General features: G+C 38.3%; 1 protein-coding gene across 5 annotated transcripts in view; it reads right to left on the reverse strand.

Annotated features, from left to right (window-relative positions):
- The window catches only part of DENND1A (DENN domain containing 1A), a 489670-nt gene that overhangs the window by 335178 nt on the left and 131219 nt on the right, over nt 1-23273 (reverse strand). For 4 of the 5 annotated variants that reach the window (XM_040631857.1, XM_040631858.1, XM_040631855.1 and 1 more), the window contains exon 4: nt 9482-9531. In XM_040631857.1, coding sequence (XP_040487791.1) covers nt 9482-9531 — 50 coding nt within the window. Of the gene's footprint in view, nt 1-2124; nt 2293-9481; nt 9532-23273 lie in introns of all 5 variants that reach the window. The other variant, XM_040631856.1, reaches the window with a different exon arrangement.

The following is a 23273-nucleotide window of genomic DNA, read 5'->3' on the forward strand; positions in this document are numbered from 1 at the left end:
CAAAGGAACTCATTAATCTATATTGTATTTTACATACATTGTATTTTACAAAATACACTCAAATTGACAAAATATTTAAATCAGTGTTCTCACCTATAATTTACTTTATAAGCTGCCAGCAGAAATGAAAATCATTCACCAGGCCTTTTCCAAAGGCAGACTTATTGAGTCTTTGGATAGGATATGAATTAGTTTTTCAAATATGGATAGCCTTCCTTTCTAAAATTCCCTTAATACAAACCACATAAGCAAATGAAAATTAAGAGACGTTCAAGGTATCCCAGTACAAAAAAGGTCAATGAACCCTACCTGGTCATGTTAAGGAAACAATTCCATCCCCTAGAGAGTGGTTAAAGAGTACAAGAAAATAATTTGGAAAGAAAAGAAAGTGTTCCACTCTCCTTTTTTAACTAGGAAGGTGAGCGAAAACAAGGTGGCAATTTAAAAGCAGTGTGGTAATAAAACAGGTGTAAGTAATGCTATCCCTCCACCTTACACAAGCCAGAAGAAGGAACACATTTCTATAAAAGTTATAGAGCTGTCCAGGGGACACCAAACTCTACCTTCTTATGGCTGTTATGTTTTATCAATAAAGCTTGGATACTGTGTTACTATGGTGATTTAATACTATGTTTTAAAGGGGGATTATATGATTAATTTTAACAAGGTTGAGAACTGAAGATGTGTGAGAAACAGGATTCTAGCTCACATAATTAAAGTGATTGGGGAGAAAAGTGGGCCTCACCGGGGGAGGAGAAAAACCTGAATTATTAAAATATTTAAAGCAACAGGTCACGATGATTCTAAGTTACAAATAAGGTCATGCTTTTGTGAAATACTATTATGTGATCATACAAAATATGACTGTTCATTATTTTAACTCAGAGTGTGATTTCCCCTCTACAATGTTTAAAATGAAACATCCTTGAAGGAAAGGGTATTGATAGGACTGAATGAAAAGAAAACACCCAGGATCTCTAGGAAAAGGACACGGAATGAACACAACTCGTTTGTGAATTGAGTGTCATTAATTTCCCCATTATCTTTTCACTACCATTAAAAATGCTGAAAATGCTTTTAGCGACATCCTAGGCTCAAAGAAAGATTCATTACTCATTTACTTGGTTCAAATCCCAACTCAATCACTTGCTAACTGGGCCTTCATTTAGCAAGTTACTTAACCTCTAAGCACCTCGGTCTCTTTACCTGGCGTAACAATGAGAAACTACCACCCAACCCAAAGGAGGTTTTGGGAATAAGTGAGATAAGCATTTACCATAAAGGCCAGTCCATAATAAACACAATTAATAAAAGAGATGCAAGTTGTTAAGTTACCATCTAAAGGAAAACAAAAATTCATATTAAAATCATACATTTACTCAGAATCTTCCCCACTGGCTCATTTTTGTAATCCTTATATGAGTGGAGAAAGGAAGTTTGCCTTTCTCTCTTCTCTGTTGCATCTTTTCAGTAAAGGACAGTCCTCTGAGTGACCAAGTGAGCTGTTCATGCTCTCAGTAAAGTGAACAAGATTTTTTGGGGGGCGGGGGGGTCATAGCTTACGAGAGAGTACTTATTATTCTCAGTTGATTCACCTTTTTAATTCCTAACGGGGTGAAGCACAAGCCATTTAAACAAACAAATAAACAAAGGAGGCCCCAAACCATCAAACTCCAAAATCTTTTCTCCTTGGACAATTTCCAATCAACTACAAGTCAGGCAAGGGCGGTGAGAGGTTAACTTGAAGGCTTCTGAGCCTCCAAGAAATCTGTCATTCCCTCTCTGCTTGCTGCCGTGCTCTGGGACAGTGTTCGCGCTTTCTCCATAAAAATGACTTTGGAAAGGGTCTGCTTTCGTTAAAGGCTGCAGGCTTCGTGTTCACCTCCAGTATTAGAATCCATAACTTTTTAATAGGAATCAGAGATTTCATGATGATTAAAATTGGGAGGAACTGCAGAAAGCCTCTCACTTTAAGAAAGGAAAAGTGAGGCACAGGGTTGGTTTTTTGATTTTGTTTGTTTTTTCCAAAGTATCAGGACTAAAACAAAATCCCAAGCCCAATTCTGGTTCAACGTCCTCTCCATTCTGCCAGGCTATACTCGGCACAAGGAAACCCTTCCTCACCTGCAGTTTGCAACTCTGTTAAAGGAACTCAAGCATGTGAGGAATCCAGATAATTGTCTTATCAAACACACCACTTCCCACCAAGCAAGAGAAACCAAATTTGAGTATTTCCAGAAATATGCCCAGGAGGCCAGGGCCCAGACCATCCTTTAGCTGTGCTTTCCAGGCCTAGATGAATATAGAAAACAAGGGAGAAAAGCAACAAATATTCAAACCAGACTTTAACATTCATGCTGACTTTTAAATGCCGGTGAGCCATTCAAGGCTCCTCCAGCAGCATTTTGCTTAATCTTGAGTTATTTACAGATTGAGTGTATAAATGGCATGAAGCATGTCAACAGACACTGTAATTCCAATCTTTCCAGTGAGAGATGGGATTTTCCATATTAGCCTTTTAGTTTAGTTGTCCATCTTGTAAACTGAGCAACTGCTCCACTGGGCACCATAACAAGTGCCCGCCATCCGTCCTGCTTTGGAGACTTCCCACCAGCTGGAGAGGAATAATAAACAAGCGTACCACACAGCTCACAGCTGCATGTACCAGTGGTTTATGAAACGAAAGCAAGAACAAAGATAGAAGCAAATAGAAGAGAAGGCAAGGCCCTACTCAGAGAAGGAGATTAGAGACAGCTTCTCAAACGTGACAACGATCCCAACCCCGAAGGATGAGTTGCAGCAACCCCTTCAGAAGCAGGGCCTGGGTGTTTCAGGCAGAGGAAAGAGCTAGGCATGTTCAAGGAACTCAAAGGACATGAGCACAGCTATCATGCAGGAGCTAAATGGAAAGTGGCACGATATGAAGTTGCTAGATAAAGCAAGAGCCAGATTATAAAGAAAGCCTCAAAGATTATAAAGAAATCATGGCAAAGATTTAGGATGTTTTTGTAAAGGTGATGGAAAGCCACTGAATGGTTTTCATCAAGAGAAAAACAGCCTAGTGTACAATGGTAGCTGTTCTATGGAGAACGGTTTGGAAGAAGGAAGAAATAGAAGCAGAGAAAGTAATCAGGAGGCTAGTGTACAAGTCCAGGTGAGACTAGAAGTGAAAACGGATCTGGGTGGACAGTTCCAAGTTATAGCTAGCTGGTATAAATGACAGGCTTGCAGATGTCTGAGAGTAAAAAGACAGCAAATTACCATTTTATGATAGAAAAGACAAGTTTGGGGGGAGATCTAAGAGTTCCATTTGGGATATGTTAAGTCTGAGAAACCTTAAAATAGAAATGTCAAGTACATGGTTGAACATACTACTTAGGAAATCAGAGGAAAAGTTTGGGCTGGAGCTATAAATTGAAGTCATCTACACACAGACATATTTTAACACCATGGTGAAGAACAAGATCCCTTAGGAGGAGCATTCAGAAAAACAAAAGAGGATCTAAGATGAGATCCTAGAGAACTAGAGAATGCAGGGAAAAAAGACCATCAAAGAAAAATGGAGAACAAGGAGGAGGGACTGGTCAACTGTACCCACGAGTCACGATGAGAGAGAAAAAAATGTGCAGTGAACTGAGCAATATCGAGGTTGCAGATGACCTCGATAAGAAAAGCTCTAGTTGAATGGCAGAAGCAGAAGACAGACTGGAGAGGGCTGAGGGATAAACTGAAGTGTGCAGCTAAACTCTTCCAAGAAGAGACGATGAGGCAGTCATTGAATGGGAATGAAAAGGAGAGAGTTTTCAGGCTGCTGGAGATGGATTCCACAAAGGCAGAGATTCAGGATGCAGGAGAGAGAAGAAACAGTAAGGTCTTTAGATTCAAATTCGAATCCCAGATATGCCACTCGTCAGCTATGTGAGCACCAGCAAGCTATTTTGTGCTTCTCTGAGCCTCACCTACAAAATGAAAATAATACTTTGCAGAGCAGTTTTGAGAATTATAAATAACGTACACAAAGAAGCATATAATGGATACAAGGTGAAAATTACTGTTCTGAAATTATAAAATTTGAGAGATGGAACTCAAACATCCTGTCATCCTTGATTTAGTATAGCTTACTAACCATTACCTGTTGAGCACTACTGCAGGGCACCCCTAAGAGCTGCTTTTCCTTTCCATCTGTGCATACAGGACATCAGGCAGGACTCAAGTTTTATCAAACTACCACATCTCAACCTTAAGTTACATGAGCCTCAAAGCTTCCTTTCATAAACCTTTCATCTGCCCAAGACTCAAGTTTCTCACATTCCAAGCTCAAAGATCCAAGTGGCAAGAATGACATTGACCCAAAATGTCTGGGGACCAAGAGTAGGTCATACACTGCCAGCTACAGGGCAACACCTATCTGCTTGAGAAACTCACCAGAGAATTCGGAGCGATCTCTCCATTCCCTCGTCTACATGAGCCTGACAAAGCAAAAATGAATCATAACTAGGAAACCAAGAAGTAGCAAAACCAGAAGGAACAGCAGAGAGCTAATCCGATCCCCTCATTTAACCCATGAAGAAACTAAGGCCCTTAGAGGAGATATCACTTGCCTCACAGCACAGAGCAAGTCAGTGGCAGAACAAAAACGAAAACCTGGTCCTCCAGGCTGCTACTCCCAAAGTTCCGTCCACTGAGGCCCATGTACTTCGTTGTTATCAAATGTTGTAGAAAATGATCACAGGGCACATGGGACCAAACCAAGGGACTAAATGAAGGATGAAACACAAGGGATGAAAGTGGGCCAAAGGAATTCAGTTTTGCAAAGCAGAGAGGATGAACATGTAGACGTGGAACAAGAGCAAAGGTCTGAGCAGATACAGACTAGCACACTAATCACGTACATGACTTTCATTTTCTGTGTAGGTTTCCTCCTCAGTTATCAGAATTTGCTACTTTTCTGCAATAAATATACATTGCTTTTGAAAAAAATTTCGAGGGGCGCCGGGTGGCTCAGTTGGTTAGGCAACTGCCTTTGGCTCAGGTTATGACCTCAGGGCCCTGGGATGGAGCCCCAGGTCAGCGGGGAGTCGGCTTCTCTCTCTCCCTCTGCTCCTCCCCCTCACTCGTGCGCTCTCTTGCTCTCTCAAATTAATAAAATCTTATTAAAAAAGAGAAACTGAAAGTTCTTTTGGTTACTTTAGTTATGGTCTAATGGATATAATGGAGGCAGTATGATAAAGTAGAAAAAGGAAGATGGAACTGGAAGTCAGATAAATGGGGGTTCCAAAAGCAGCTCTACCACTTACTAGGAGTGGGGCCTTGGGCAAGTTATTGAACCTCTGAGTCTGTTTCCCCATATATGGCATTATGGTAATGGTAAGCTTGCTAGTGTGTAAATTTTTAGTGCAAGAGGAGAACACAGCACAATGCCTGGCACATAACAGACATAATAAAATGGTAAATAGCGTGTGAATCACGTTTGCATCTGTGGTTACATCCTAAATCACTAAACTATGCCTTCCTTTGACCCTTAAAAGATGATGTCATTTCATTTTGTGCTCGTGTCATTTGTGTGTACTGGAATACAGGATGATGTACAGAGGCACTGAATGGTAGCTAACTCGCTGGGTTCCGAAAGAGGGTAAGCACAAACCTGGAAAGGAAGAGCTTTGCCGTCCTCCAGTGAGTCTCGAGTGCTCTGACTGAAGCAGGCTGCCAGCTACCAAGTGCAGGCAAGTAGACCACAGTACGAAATGGTACACAAATCTCTTTTTCTTCCTTTCTTTTCCTTTTCTTTCTTTCTTTCTTTTTTTTTTTTTTTAAAGAAACAGCTTTCGTCAATAAGGATAAGTTTTTGAGAGTGATAACAGGGATCTCTCAGCACTGTTATTTCAAGAGTCCTCTCCACCAAGAGCCTCAAGGACAGCACAAGGTAGAAGTAACTCTGCACTGGGAATAAGGGCAGGTGTTTCTTTACCAGCTCTGTTATTACTTAGTTGTGACCACAAGCAGATCATTTCACCTCTACAAACCTTGGTTTCCCTTCTGTAAAATGGGACGTTTGAACCAGATGAATTTCATCTCACTCGCACGCATTTTCAAGGCCTCCTGTAGCCAGAGCGAAAGCTAGCACGGCACACGTCACCCTCTCCCCAGCAGGCTCCATCTGCTCTGGCGGAACAACCTCTAGGCTCACTCATGGTTTCTCCTCTGCTTTGCTCTTCAGCGCAGATGGGGTGTTAGGCTCTCCCTTCCACTTACCCTCTTCTCACAGTCCTTGCAGACTCAACACAAGTCTCCCCCACTGTGAGAAGTTTTCTCTGACCATTTCAGTCTTCCCTAACCTCACTATCCTTTTGGAGAGATACTGTGTAATGTGTATTTATAATACTTCCTGAACTAGACTGAGAAACACATGGAGGGCAGAACTCCAAGTCTAATACCATTTCCATATCACCCAACATAATGCTACACATTTGGAACCTTCTTTGCTCTTTTGTAAAAGAGCTACCACCATCATCTATCTTTGAGAGTTGCAGGGAAAAACAAATGGAAGTACTAATGTGAAAATGGCCAGCACGCTGACTAGAATCAATTAGGAACTCAAATATAAATTTCGTTTCTTTCTGCTCTATTTGGTGACTGATCTTCCCACCACATGTTCTACGGAAAAATGTATTCATTTGGGAGATGGACATCTACGTTGTGCTAGCAGCCTAAGGGGACCTAGGGCAATTCTAATTTCTCCACAGCTTAGACTTTTTTCAAATGAAGATAACAGCACCTGTTCTCATCTCTTAGGATAGGAGGATAAAGGGAGGTGATACATGAGAAAGCACTTTCTTTTGAAGAGCTACTGGCATTATTATTTTTCATAAGTCCTAGTTTCAGAAAGAAAAATCTTAAAACAACACAAGAGACAGTAAGATGTCAATGTTAACGGGTGATTTGATGATGACTGTGAAAATCCCACTCTTGATATAGACTAGAAATGTCAGAAAGTTGTATTACTGTTCCTTGGGGTAGAAAAGCACAGATACTGAAAAGATTAGGAAGCTTTCTTTTTTGAACATAATCACCTAGGGCATTACTCATCTCCCATGCTGACATATTTTTTAAGGCAGACAATATCAAAAATACATCTGGGGGGGGGGGCTCTGTGGGCCCCAGAATCTGGGCATAGCCATTTGACAGTGCTAACTGCAAAGTAATAATAAAAAAAAAATAGTAACATTAAGACTTTAGTTTATTGTAAGTAAATGTCATTATTATTCTCTCTTCTACATGAAAGTCTGCAAAGGTTAGAAGTGGAGAAAGAGAAGAAAAAAATACAGCTCTCAAATAAAGTGGAGTCTTTTTGTATCAATAAAAGTTATCGACACCTATAGGGTGTAGAACATAATGAAATGTAAGAAAGAACCACTGTACAAGGCAAGGATTAAAATAGGTCCATAAAGGGACATTTCTGTCCCAAATCGTTTTGTGAAAAAATATGAGAAACATGATTAGGGGAGGGTGATCTAGAGAGAAGCGTTTTTAGAAGAAAAATGTTCTTCTAACAACAATGAAAATGCATCAGGACATTGCTGACAAAAAAGATTTTAGAATTATTTAGGGACTCTACTTTTTTTCCATTTAAGAATGTAATCACCAAGACAGGTAGGGAAGTAGAGCAGTGTGGTTGGTGTGAGAGGAAGAGAGGGGTGTGTGTGTGTGTTGGGGTGTATTTAATCTCATTGTGCATTTCTTTCAATATTAGTTTACAAAGTTAATTAAGGAATACCTACCCAAAACAGATCACCACTCTTACAAGAAGTCATGTAAAAATGTATTTTAATTTTTCTTTGTTAGATACCTGATCACATTTTAAAAACATTTCAGCTTTATTAATTTATATAGATATGCCCTTGCCATAATTTGTAATACATTTTATAAGTGACTGGAGGAAATTTCATGCATCGCTAATTCATACATATAAATGTGAAGTTTGCATTAAACCTCTCTAAACAAAACCCTACGTCCTTGCTATTTTTAGAAGGAATAGGATAAAGAAGAGATAAGAGTACTCTCATTACAAAGACTGACCCTCTTAAAATTAAGACTATTCTGTTTTGAGCATCAACCCACTAACTACTAAAACAAGCCTGGTACCAGGATTTAAAAAGGCCCAAGTCTGGAAATACTACAATGGCTGATTGGCTTAAAAATAACATGTTAGAACCAGGGAAAACAGTGATTATAAGTGGTTGGCAACATTCCAGTGCTGCTTTTCAGTACTCTTTTTGCTTTTTAGTACTCTTTTAAACTCCTTTGGCTACCAATTCTCATCTCACACCATTTTTAGGTTTCTGCCAAACAAAGCAGGACACCACTCCTACAAAAGTGCAGAAAAGACGAAGCAGCACACTACCCACGTGCACTTGAAACCACTAAAATCCTTCAGGCCTGCCAGGTTTGGGTACACTAAAATACAACATAAAATCTTCCTGAAGATGGGCCATTTTATAGCTTTCTTAGAACATATTACGGCAGTTATTACTTATGATATTTTCTAAAACTTCTGTCACTAAAAGTGGACTTTTTAAGACATAATGTAGGCACAGTTCAAGTTCAATGCTCTAAGAGAAAATTAAAAAGTGTAAACAAGTGGACAAATGGCTTTTAAAATAATGCTTAAAATGTAATGAAACACACAGTAGACTCCACATTTCTTGAAAATAAGACTTAGAGGACTGTTTTGACATTTTCTTAATATTGTTAGCAAATTATAGTTTTCTACAGTTTAAAAAGAAAAAAAGCTCTTCCAAAACTGTTACCATTAACCAGTGCCTTTTTTTTTTTTTAATCCGCCAGAGTATTTTAACTATCTTGGAGTTTTTATATTGATACCTTTCCAAGAGCTTACCATAATGCAAAATCTAAGGAAATGTTCAGATGATTTTATATTTTTGTATAGAACCTAAAGAAAATGCTTAGTTCCCCCAGAGATACCATTCTTAGCCACCTAAAATGCAAGACACTATTAAGCAACATGCCTTTTAAATAGCTGAACTCCTTTAAACAAGATAAGCCTGTGGTAATTTAAATTTTACGTTGAATTAAAGAAAAACGAAGTCCATATAATACTCATAAGGCCATGGAATAATGCAACATTACTTAAGTTAAATATGTTCATATGTAAATAGAAACGAAATAGCATTGGAATAAATACCAACCATTCTTAATCACGGTTCAAGTCTGATAACCAAAATCAAAAATTTAATGTCATGCGAAATACACCTCACAGACCAACCAACGCAAAGCTCTAAGCTTTAAACTTTTGGATAGTGTCAATAAAATCCCCAGGAAAGGAGAATACTACAACTCCCCTTCAAACATAGACGTTTTAAATCTTGGTTAAACAGACGGATTAAGAATGGTATGGTTTTTATTTTCCATAGCAGGTTTATTGACACTTTTTTTCTAGTAAAGTTTGAAAATCTGACACTACCTGTCCACATAGAAGGGGAAACAAAACTTGGTCAAAGTCTGTAGAACTTCCTGTGGAGAGAAAGAGAGATAATTTATACATCTAATGGGACCAATAAATCTAACATTAACCACGGCACACAATCTAGCAACTTTACCCTAAAGAAAGAGGAGACAGATGAAGAAATATGGGCTTTATCAATTACATGGGAGGAGTACAGGCAGTCAATCATGAGAAATAATAAACATGATCAAACTTCATTAAAAATGAAAAATTAATCAAGAATCACACATGGGCAAGCAGCAGGAGCCACGCAGGAAAGCTCTGAAGGGAGGGAGGCGGTTGGGTTGCTGAGTGTTAACACCCCTCCAGGGACCATCTCCAGCCTGACCATATGGATCAGAGTGAATAACACCGAGCCACATGGGTTTGGCCTGGCAGGGCCGCTGTTGCTGGCACCGTTTTTGCCTGTTACCTAGGAACAGAGGGGGCCGGGATTAGACAACGCTTCCCTACATCAATAGGCCAAATCACAAGCAGAATAGAAAGCCAACTTGAAGATAATTGTCTCTGAATGTTGTCAACTACATTTTTTAGAGTTGAAAACTTCATTTCCTTACTTTATAAAGAAGTTGCCATCTCTGGCATAAATTTATTTCATAATCAAACAATAATAATTTTAAGTATGCACTATTTTCAGTAAATGTCATTGTAAGTGGGCACACTTACCTGCTTGTAATTTGTGAAAATCCGAAGCGAACTATCAGATTAAATATTTTTACAAATATGTAGGTAATAAGACTAAATGCATTATTCAGGGGAAGTGTACAAAAAGGAAACAAAAAGCAGAGCAACATTTCAAAGACTTATTCATGAAAGAGAAGCTTCTTGTATTAAGAATACGACTGTATGAGACACAATACACAGTGGGTACGTGCGTGTGTGCATGCATGCGTGTGCCTGTGTGTGTGTGACACTTTTCCCAAGAGACACATTTCCACGTATACGGCATGTATACACGTAGCTAAACACATATACAAGTAATTAATTATTACTTCCTTCATAAAATTTTCTCTAGCTTGACTTAATTTAACTGCAAATTTGGACAGCCCACAGTTGGTGCTTATCGTAAGTTCACAGACCAACGTTATAAATTTTGAAAAAGTATTCCTTTCATGCATTTGATTTCCTTTTTAACTATTTAAAATCCCAACTTCAAGACAAAATGAAGAACACATTGTTCAGTCATTGAGAAGCTGGTTCAAATTAAAACAAACCTGCCCATTGCAAATCCTAATCCAAGTGATAAATTATAGATCAGTTTACAAATGTAGCACTTTTCTAACCAATAATAATGAATTATCAATGCTAACTGAATTGATGCTTCTCGCTTCATTTATTTTTAAAACCAGTTCTATCATTCAAGAAATAAACCACATCAATCTAATAACCCACTCAATGAAGCAGAAAGCACATTGACTTGCTCTGCCAGAGCATGTTCCGCCTACATAATTGAGCATATCCTATTTTTTAATATCATCTTGGACTGGTACTATGTATATCACAGCACTGTTAAGGCATGTCATGAAAAAGTAAAGGCAAAGGAAACTAAAAAATGAAAAAGAGTGGGTAAAAATACTTCAGCACATTCTATGAGGCATTATTGATACATCAGTTAATTCCATAATGTGGCATCCAGAAGTTTGTATATATTGTTTTAAAACTAATTATGTTTAAATAAATTGCCAAAGCTAATTTAGAATCAGAAAAATGAGCCATTTCTCAGTGCATAATGTTAGTATCAGGCAAATATTAGGGGAAAGGTAATAGAAATCATTTTAATGCCTGCAGTCTAAAACAGTCTAACCCACATACCAAACTCTTATGATTTACATGCAAAAAAAAAAAAAATCCTTACAAATTTCCTTTCACATCAAGTTTCAGATACCACAAAGCATCTCCCGACTTCAGTGTATGTACTGAGCACCGTTTAAAACTCAGTACCCAGTGCTCACTCACTGCCAACATCAGCTACAAAGACAGTTATCCTTTACCCTCAGAAGTGACAGGTGCAGAAGTGCTTCTCTACTCTACGCTGGAGTGGAGCTGCCAAAAGGCCTCAAGATTTTTGAAAGAAAGGACCCCCATGGCTCCAAGGAAGCATTGTGCTCTACAGCAGAGTCAAAGGAATCCAATATGCCCAACTTATTACTCACTACAATATAGAAACTACTTACCACTTTCTAATGTCAAGAGTAATAACCAACCGTGAACTTGTCTGTCAGATAATATTAGAACAAATATCAAAATACCCAATGTAGGCTGGGTATAGCCCACCTCCCAAGAGCTTTCCTTTTACCCAAGAAAGCAGTGATAAGTCTAATTAAGCAATGGGGCAGGAGGAGGGGAGGAGGGGAGGGAATATAGGCAAATGTAGGCACATGTTTGTGCCTCACAATATGTTTCTTCATGTTTGTGATATTACAAGAGCTTGATATTCCAATTTAAGTCAAACAAGCCAGTGGTGTGCTGTCAGAGGAGAAAACAGAAATGAACATCTACTCTGTGTTAGGCATATTCACACATTATCTCAATCAGAACTGAAAAATCTTCTTAGTTTGATAAGCAGAAGACAGGGAAAAAACAACAAGCAATGTTTCTTCTAAATAAAAACTGCTGAGACAAAACAATTTTCTTAATACTGATTTTTGCCTATATATACACATTTAACTACCTTTTCCTCTATTTCCAAAGAAAAATACAATTACCTGAATATGAAAAGTACCACTCCCCAAGAGAAGGGACTTCAAAACACTGATTTCAATATAATTTGAGCATTATATTTATGGCAGAGTGTCTTTCAATATTAACTTTACTGGAAAAAGTCACTAAGCAGTTAGCAACCCCTTTTTTCTCTCTAGGATCTGTGTCTTTGGCTAGGGAATCTTCTTTGTAAATGGTAATTTTCCTGTTTTCTCCCCTCTTCCTCTTGCCTACACAAGCTCTTTCAGACAACCAGCCTCAGTACAACCTCAACTACTGCCACATAAATCAGATCTTCAAGATGCAGTACGGCTGATGAAATGTAAATGACCTCATTGCTAAGGCAGGGGGTGGGGAAAATTGTGCCAGCTCTCCAGATCAATTCCCAAGTTTATATTTTCACAAATCTTTTTATGTACAGTTTGATTTTTTAACATTTTAATGAGCAAAAAGTGAATCTATAGTAGCCAGTCACCACAGTTAAAGTGCAGGGCATGAACTAGATCCCAGGAGGGAACCAGTCCACCATGTCACCACTGGCTTTAGGACATTCGCCACCTGGTTCCATGTCCCCAGGTTCCAACTCTTTTCATAATCAAAACACTGCTGACATTATAAACCCCAGACGGGTTTTCTAAAATCCTTCCCAATCAATATATCCAACACATAACTTATTGGAGACAGCACTGAGCTCATTGATTAAGGTGAGTTCAGTAGCAAAGTTTTCAAAATAAATGAGACAAGAATTCAGCATTCAACCCCTTGTGTCACTAGACAATTTATGAAATAGGCAATTTCTAAAAGGGCTTTTCTTCCTAACAAAATCAACGATACTTCATGTGGGAAGAAATAAGAGCAGAGGGGGTGGGGGGATGCGTGGAGGATAGGCAGTTGCACAAACCTTTCACTCATGCATATATCAAACAGCAGATTGCACAGTGTAGTAGAAAAGCAACAACGTCTACAAAGCTCTGCCCACAAGGAGATACCAAGCCTCCGAGTTTGAACCAAACATGAAATCCACACACCTAACACGGGATTCACTTGCAAATGAAAATGAGAAATGAACTCAAGATTCATTTCATCCAATGTGAATTCTCCTCTGGTCAGAAGGTCCATCAAGGGGACTTGCTCCAATCTGGAGAAAGTGAAGCGTTCTCTTAAAAACCTGGTAAAGTTTTAAATTTACATGATCCATCATAGATTCCTATCTGGAAGCAAAACTTCGAAGACTCAATTTGATGCAGTCAGCAGATTATTAATAACAAGGCTAAACCAAGTTGCTCTAAATTTGGGGTGCGGGTAGGGAGGTGTACAAGATCCTGCAACAGCCATCAGTTTGGATGTCAATACTTTGTTTTCATTGCTTCACTGAAACCCATAAACAAAAATTAGTTGCATTCAGCAGATGAAAACAACCGACAGTCAGACACCGACATACACACCCCACAAATAAATGCTATCTGAAAGACAAAAGCACAGGTTGATTATAATGTCCACTGGGGTTATAGAATGTTGGGAGATGAGACCCATTTTCAATAGTTCAAAAGCAAAAAGAAAATGTTTGCAGGAAAACATTTAAATAAAGGAAAGAGATAGCCTGGGTAAATGAATGTATTTTAAAATACATAGAGCTATAATCAGCCTCTTTGTAGCTTGTTGAAAGCTAGTACAGCAGTCGATAATTTACCTTTGTCCAAAAAGAGTGAAGGAGGGAGAGACGGGGAAACAGTGGGAGAACATTTCCTGAGTTTTTTTATATCTAATTTATTTGTTCATTTCAAAATGTAGATGTGTGATGAAAAGATCAGTGGAGCACAAATTCCTAAAATACTCTATTTCAATGCTTAAATTTTTTTTTTAATAGAATGAGGGAAATGCTGACCGTCTAAGTCCTGCAATTGAGATCAGTGCCACTGACATGAAAGAAAAGCCTTTGATTGATGATCTTAAAACTCAAGTTGAAAGTTAAAAACAGAACATACACAAAATCCAAACACACAAAAAGCTAACAAAATTTCTACTCTAAGCCATTTCAAGTTAAAACCAGAGACCCCAAGTGAAAGCTACCAGAGGTTTTAATGCTTATGATTAAGAAGGGTAAAACAGAATTGTAAGAAGTTTTTAGAAGCTTAATTAGCACCAAGTTCAAGAATGTTGATCAGAAATTTCTAAATATGAAAATAGGAAACACAATTTTTTCTCTTTCTCTATAAATGTCAAATTAAATTCAAGATCCATACTATAGTTACAGCCAAACTTTAAAAAAAAAAAAATTCCAGTGAGAAAAATCTTTGAATAAGATTTTACAGAAAGGCCTTTCAACACCTAAGCATAAAACCCGGGTCAGATTTCTAACAATGCTGCTCAAATGCTACAGAATCTGATTCCTTTCTTTGGTAATATTTCAATATTTACTCCCAGTTTACTTTTTTTTCCCCTTACAAATGTTAGTTAATTTTGAGTCATATATATGTTATCATTATACTAATTTGTATAATGCCTAATATACACATTCAATGCTGTAATTCAAAGATAAAATTACAAAAAACTATAGAAATTCATCATATTCTATATCATGTATCATATAAATTTTATATCTAAATTAAGTACCTTTGTGGAATGCTTACAACAGCTGAAGAGCCACCTCTAAAACTACTTTTAAGTATAGATCTTGATGACCTTTGAAGTCCAAAGTGAAAATACTGGATCTTGTAGAAAAAAATTTAAAATCACTTTTTCCTTTTGTATCCCTCTGTATCTTCAAAAAATCACTCAAAACAAAGTCATTCCCAAATTACAGTACTATCACATCCTCTATTCTGAGATTTCATTTTATTAACTTGAGAGCTTATAGCAAAGAGGTGAAAATGAGAGAGCTATATTTTTAAGGTCAATAAACTTGTTGACACTTGTTTCAAATACTTACAAAATGAACAAATGATTTGGTGGTTAGATTCTCTTACAACTAGCATTTGGTGGCATCAGTAATAGAATTCCTTGGACTTAATATTATTACTGTAAAATACTTTGCCTTGTTCATTTCCTTAAACATTTTAAGTCCTGTTATCTGAACATTTATATTACCAATATAACCTAAAAGGAAGAAAGATTGGGGAAAATGGGGGAGGGGGAAACACAAGTCAGCACATACCAAAGGAACAGGGTCCCAACAGTAAAACTGCAAACATGATTTCACTGAAGAAGCAACTTGCCCTCAGGAAGATACTATTTAAAAAAAAAAAAAAAAAAAAAAAAAAAAAAAAAAGAGCACTGATAGAAATCGTATTTTGTAAGCATATTAAAAGCTGTCAGCTTTTAAATATTTTAAATGCACACAAAAATGTGCACAGATGGGCAACTTTTCTGCTCACATTAGTCTAGGAAAAAAATCTTTCATTATCAAGCTCAAAGTCCTTGAATTTTTTAAACTTAATTGTGCCTCTATTTCTTAGAATTCACACCCAAAGGCCAAAGCTTTCCTGCCACCAGTCCTTCAAATCTGACTTGGACATTACACGGGAGGAGGCTCCAAGCCTCCCTGAGGTCTCACTCCTTTTACAACACACGAAAAAGCAGTCGATAATGGGCCCATGCTGAATTCACTGCTCTCCACGTCTCCTCTTGGGACACAAGCCTAGCAGATGTGATAAAAACTGTGTCAGAGAAGTGGCTCTAGTTTGTGCCTTAATGACAACTTAAGCCTCTAAACCAATACAACCAAAGGACTAACAGAACTGGCTGTTACCTCTCTCTCCTGCCAATCTTTGAATATCTCTGAACTGAATTAGCACCTCTACCCACAACATCCCCTGCCACCCCACAAAATCCATTCTAATTTTAAAAGATAAATGAATTCAGCAAACACATCGGTGGCACAAGTGTCTGGGCTGTGTGTATGTGTGTGTGTGTGTCCTATAATTAAGCCCTAACACACATTTCGTGTAGATTTTCTCAAGGTATGATTGTGCATTCGAGGTCCTGAAGGAGTGCCTGGTTTATTCCCTCTGATCACTACCCCAGTAACCATATTAATACGCACAACTGGTAGACTTAGAGTTTCCAAAGAGTGCCTACAGGTCTAAAAATTATTTTTAAATATGTTCAATCACAGGAAAGAAAAGTGATATTCTGAGTTACTGAAACATTCTAATTATTAAAATTTATACAGAAGAATTTTTAAAACCGTGGGTGGTTATACTTTTAACTTGTAAGAACTCTTTGTCTCACCTAATGATATGGTACCAAAAAATAGATTTAAATGTGTACTTCTGATAACATTTTCTAAATTCTATAATTCAGCCTTCAGATGATAGGCCTTTTTACCCAGTATCTTGAAAGCCTATTCAGTCACAATTGCATACCCACTTAATCAGCAATCATTGTTCTGGGATGCAGGACTTTGTTGTCAAGACAAGCACCAAAACCTTAAAAAAATTTTTTTCAGAACTGGCATAAGAAAAAAGTGATCTTTGTCAGACAAGGACAAATTTATGCAAATCTTTTATAAACATTCACAAACATTTATTTAGCTTTTGAAATGTTGGCCTCATTTGAGAGCATGAAAATGAGGGGGAAGTAGGAAAACGCAAAGGACAGCTTAGAAGCTGGCACACTACATAAATATTCAGAAGGAAGATTATAGGATTCATGTTAGGCTGTCTTAGGCTTCTCCAAAGTCCACACAGAATAGCAAAGAACAAAACTAACGAGAAGTACAGCAGATGTTAGACAATGCATCAGCCTCTTTCCCTCTCTCACTTGGCTATACTTGGACGCTTTTATATTTTCTTTCAATATGGTTAGGTCATTCAAGGATTCTCCTATAGACTCTGTATTGTGGCTACAGATCTATAAGCTGGAGGTCTGTCAGCTTTCCAAAAGTTTCCAATGAAAAGGCATTATGCAAATTCTACCTCTCTTACCCTCTTTCAGGGGGGAAAAAAAGCCTCCAGTATGCAGTCATCGGAGTATTGGAAGCCCCAGCCTTCATTTCTGTATAGCTGTGTTTGCCTCAGGGCCACGCTGCTTGTTTTGACAGTGGATCCCCCTAGATAGTTGGGATTAGTCGAGCTTGTTTAGATAAACTTGAAATCAAGGCCTTCTCTAGGTAGACAGCTAGATGTAGCTACCGAGTTTCCAGCTGCCTCCTCCTTTCATCCCCAAACAACTGGAGATTCACAGTAGCTATCACAGCCACAGGCTATGTCACATACATAAGTACAAAATTAAAGGCTGCTAAAAGAAGCCTTTGTAAGTCTTAGTGCTAAAATAAGGAATCTGTACTGCTTGGTTTATACAAATTATTCTAGCACTACCAGTATGGAACTGAAATCATCAGTTAACAAGGCATATTAATCAAGGTTCCCAGCTTCTTCGGATAGACAGGATCATAGTTTGATAATATGTCTAACCTTCTGCTTCTCAGCTCTTGTATGAGAGCAATCACTTAAAATGTTGAAAAGGAAATAATAGGCTTTATTTATCCAGTGGCAGGAGATGTCAGACACCATCAACAAACACTGGGAACTGACTATGAAGATCAAAATGTAAATATCAAATCTGCTTTTGAGAGAGAATTCTTTAGCAATTGATTAGACAGGGCCCCACTGAACAGTCATCTCCAATTACAGAACTGTTTCAAATCAACTTTTATTTCCCCACAACTTGCAGATTCTAATAAAACGATATCAGGAGGACTCAAGAACTGAGGAAATTTATACTCAGAACAGATCAATGACATCTCATTATAAAGACAGAAGGCAGGTGATACGAAACAGTATTGATATTTTAAAAATTATACAATGCAAATAGTTTTCCAAAATCTAATACTCAAGGATTTCACTCTTTTGCAACTAGAAAATGTCTCTTCAGAGGGCCAGCAAACTGTAAACAAAGAAAATAATTCAATTCCACATGTATGTTTCTATTGTACTTTACATACGTTGCTCTAATGGGTACATGCCAATGTTTACCTGAGGCTGGGATAAACTATAAATACAACAGTAGTATCAGAATAGATGGCAACACTTTCCAGAACTATTCTATGAGATACCAAACAGTCCTGAAAGCCTTCTACCCTCTGACCACACTATCAAGTCACACAAGGCAGTTATCAATCAATCAAGAGTTGATCACCAACGAAAATGTTCTCATAATTGAACAGCTAAGTCACTATTTAAAAGAAAAGCTTAATGACATGCAAGACATTCTGGAATGGCAGTCATCAATTTGAGGTTTTCCTATGGAATTGTTGGTTCATTTCACTTACAACTTACAAACTAAAGGAGTCAGCAAACTTTTTCTCTAAAGGACCAGATAGTAAATATTTTAGACTTTGCAGGACACTTATGAACTCTGTCACAGATTCTTCTGGGTTGGTTTTTTTCAAATAACTCTTCGTAAAGGTAAAAACCACCTTAACTCAAAGGTCACACATAAACCACCACTGGGCAGTACTTGGCCAGCTGACTATAATTTGACAGCCCCTGATCTAGAGTGTCAAGAGCCTCGTCATACAACATAACCCAAACTCACCAAGACTCAAATTCAGAAATTTCTGAAAGGTAAAATGACCATGCCAATCACATTGGCTCTATGGTGATCCAACAATTCACACATGGTTATCGCTAAATGGCTAATTGTCTTACTGCATACAAACATGTTCTCTTTTTGGAAAATTATTTAAAATACAAAAAAAAACAAAAACAAAGAATTACAAATCAAACATATTTCTACCACTCAAAATTCACAACTGTTTTGTAGCATAAACTCTTCAGAGAAACAATCCTTCTTAACAGTTCACTACTACCACAGGTAAGGTTCAGGGGTTTTCTTAACAGATAAATAGATTGATGCTCTTCGGATCATTGACAGCTCTTCAATAGGGAGTTATTTTGTTCATAATATCATAAAAAGTATTAAAGAAGAAAGCCTTTTCTAGTGCTTTACTCACCACTCACACAAACAACAGACATTACGTACCCAACGTTCTGTTAGATGTAGAACATAGAAGGGCTTTCTCACTATTCATTTTCTGGCCCTTCTTTCAACCTCTTCCCCTAAAGTGTGTTTCCTAGGATTTTACCTTCCTTTTTCCCACTCCGCATTTTCTTCTGATAATAGTCTATTTACACTTTAATTATCATTATGTAAAAGTCTCAAATGCAAATCTTCGCTTCTAGAGTATGTCTAACACCAGGCTCTATTCCAACTGCCTTTTGGACATTTCTGCCTTGTGTCCCATAAGTACTTCAAGCTTAGCATGTTGAAAATCCAGATGCATCATCTAGGTTCCTAGAACACTGTTGCTCGTTATGCTCTTTCACTGCATCAAGAAAGGAGCTCAGACAACCACTATTACTTGCTGGGGGAGAGACGATCCATTTGTCAACTTAGATTCAGGTATTTGCCAATTGGCTGTTGAATTTTAAAATAACTCTGTGAAGAAAAGCTTCTGATTCCTTAAAAGCTTCCCAAAAGTTAATAAAACAAGAAAGCACACAGAAGGGAGCCCCTGGAATGAAGCGTATTTCAGTCATCTTAAAAAAGGAAATGGAGGGGCGCCTGGGTGGCTCAGTCGTTAAGCGTCTGCCTTCAGCTCAGGGCGTGATCCTGGCGTTCTGGGATCGAGCCCCACATCAGGCCCCTCCGCTGGGAGCCTGCTTCTTCCTCTCCCACTCCCCCTGCTTGTGTTCCCTCTCTTGCTGGCTGGCTGTCTCTCTGTCAAATAAATAAATAAAATCTTTAAGTAAAAAAAATAAAATAAAATAAAAAAGGAAATGGATATATTTCCCTGAGATAACATTTTAGAACCAACGTGCAAAGGACCCTGTCTGCATGGAACTTCTGATCTAGTTGGAAAGACGGGTGCTTTGCAAGTGAATTCATGAATGTAGAATTCGACAAGACAGGAGCTGTGAAAGAAGAGAATGCTCTATGACAAAATGATGGGGGCCTAAAATTAGACATCTCAGGAAGTGGCATCTTGAGCTGAGACTTTGGGAATGAGTAAGGGTTCACCAGTCAAAGACTGGAAGAGGAATAAGGAGAGAAAGGCAAAAAAAAAAAAAAGTAAGAGCAGGAGCAAGAGCCACTGAAGAAGAACCCTTGGTACATTCAAAGAACTGAAATCAGCCTGGCATGCTGAAGCAGAGGAGTGCAAGAAGATGAGACTGGGGGGCGCCTGGGTGGCTCAGTCAGTTAAGCGTCTGCCTTCGGCTGAGGTCATGATCCCAGGGTCCTAGGATCAAGTCTTGCATGGGGCTCCCTAGTCAGCAGGGAGCCTGCTTCACCCTCTCCCTCTGCTGCTCCCCCTGCTTGTGCTCTCTCGTTCACTCTGTTAAATAAATAAATAAATAAATAAATAAATAAATAATCATTTTGGGTTTTGTGTGTGTGTGGGTGGGTGGGTGTGTGTGCTTTAAAGATGAGGTTAGATAGCGTGGCAGGGGCCAAATCATAAGGGGCCTTACAGGGCATGTTAAGGAGCCAGGACTTTATTCTAGTCTAGCACACTGATGTCGCTAGCAAGGTTTGAGTCCTTTACATCACATTTGCATCTCACTTTCTAACTTTGCCATAACCCCCAAGTCTTCCAGACTGCAAGGGGTTCAGAGGCTATTCTCGGTGAGCTCTTCACCTGGGCTTCCACCCCAATCCTGCTGCTATCATTCCTAATATTAAACCGACCATGATCTCAGGACCACAGGAGAGTAAAGACACACATCTGGGTCCCTATCAGGCCTCCGATTCTTCTGAGAAGGAAGAGGAACCTCACACAGGGACCTTAGTAATAACCCAGCAGCATGGAAAGGGATTATGGTTGAAGAGAACAACAAAGGAAGTGTAACAAATTTGAACAGGAGTGGCTTAAATCTCTCTTCAGAATATGCTCCTAATAATCTGTTATTTCTTCTGAGATCCAAAGTCCATTTTCCTGTATACAAAGAAAGCATGACTTTTTACTGCGGTAATCTGTTATGTATCATTCCATTTAAGGCGGCACTGGTTGTAAGACTATTATTTTTCAGTACTACTAGGGAGGGAAATGCTACAAATGATATACCATCGACTGTAAGATACATCCCAATTTCAGAGATGTTAAAATGTGAAAAACTGATGGAATATATTTATTTACAGATCTGTCTTTCCCACTTGACTGAGTTAAGAATGGTGGGAATTATATCCACTGCCGGTGTCCGGTGGAGTACCCAGCACAGAGGAAACATCCAGTGAATGAAAAATGGCCGGATGATAATCTGGAGATTGAGAAGCAAAAAAAAAAAAAAGGAGCACTTACTATTGCCAAGCACCATGCTAACAGTCCACAGGTCTTCTTGTTTAATCTTCATAGGAAACAGTGAGACCACATAGGCCAAAGAAGACCTGAATTTTTCCAAGAATTAATACTACTTCTTTTTTTTTTTTTTTTCTTCTAAGTAGGCTCCACACCCAACGTGGGGCTTGAACTCACAACCAAGAAATCACATCTTTCCCAAATGAGCCAGCCAGGGTGCCCCAATATTTATTTTTGATACAGAAAATGAAAGGAATGGAAGAAACTATTAAAGTTTGTATAAATGTGGTATCAGTCATTTCTGTCAAAAATTTACTATTTATGCCTTTAGCATAAGAATTATGTATATAATTTAAAGTATCTAATTGACCTACATAAGCTTCTTCTGATTCAGCCTTTATTATGTTCCTCATATACCAATGGTCATCCGCTCTCTGGAGGAGGGTACAGTGACAAGCAGAAGGAGACTGAAAGCAGCTAATACACGTCACGTCCTGTGCTAGAAGTTCTACATATGCTCAATGATCCTTCCAGTAATCTTATTATTGTAAAGATTATCAACCTCTCATGCGTGAACTGAACCTTAAAAGTGGAGTAAGCCTAGTTTCAGGTAGAGCAGTGAAGTAACTTGCCTAACTGGAAGTAGACAGTGAATGGAAAAGCTAACATTCAAACCCAAGTTCATCTGTCCCTGGAGCTTAAGCTCTTCCCACAATCCTCAGCTTGCTGCTTTGTTGACTACAAATGAGAGTCTCATTCTTGGTTCCTACTTGATTAGGATTCTGTCTCCACAGTTACAAACATTCATACAGCTACAACTTTGCAGTGGTAGCCCTCCATGCTGAAGAAAGCTAACACCTCTCTCCTACCTCACTTTCCAGTTGCAGCAGTGGAGTGCAAGATTTGTGGTGTTGTGTCACCGGATCTTAGATTAGGGGGCCTAATGTGCCCGCCTGCCCAGGACATTCTGGTTTGCTCACTGTTTCTGTGCAATCATGGTACCCATTTCACTCTCCAAAGTGTCCTAGATTGAATGCTATGGTCCTCAGAATCTTAGAGGGAAACCCATGGCTTGTCTGAAGGGTTCTGAAAGAACATATAGCTGTTCTATCTGCCTTGTGATGGGAAATTGGAGAGTGATGTTAGAATAGCTTTTATCACTTGAATTCAGGCTCTTTATCCACATTGAAGACTTACCTGCATTCTAGGACTTAATGCAATACCAGACACATCATGAATTACATGGGAACAGCAAAATCTTCTCTTTGCTTCATTTTCTTCATGGTACATCAGAAAACATTTATCGAACTAGACTAACTTGGGTATTGTGTATACATCACACCCACTTCTCTTGCCAGTTCTACAAAATTAGTATTACTTCCTGTTTTACAGATTTAAAAAAATGAGGCTGAGAAAGTAAAGCCTTTGCCCAAAGGGACCTTTCCAAAGCCAGATCTCCTATAACATGGGGATACTTACCTTCTATTTTTCTTTAGGCCAAACATACAAAGAAGAAGAAGAAGAAAGAAAATCACTTAAAATTTGTAGGGGGGATGATCACTGTTAAGAAACAAGTAAGACATGAATAATGCAAAGATTTTAGCTGCCATTAAATCTGTTTATTATAACAGATATATTTTAGAAATTCAGAAATACTTCTCAACTTACCAGCAGTTTAGATCTCTAGAAATGATAAGTATCTGGAAGGTTGGAAGAGTACTCTGATAAAAATAATGTTCTCAACAATTTAGA

This window comes from Ursus maritimus, unplaced genomic scaffold (genome assembly GCF_017311325.1).
Source record: "Ursus maritimus isolate PB19 unplaced genomic scaffold, ASM1731132v1 scaffold_17, whole genome shotgun sequence".
Taxonomy (NCBI): domain Eukaryota; kingdom Metazoa; phylum Chordata; class Mammalia; order Carnivora; family Ursidae; genus Ursus; species Ursus maritimus.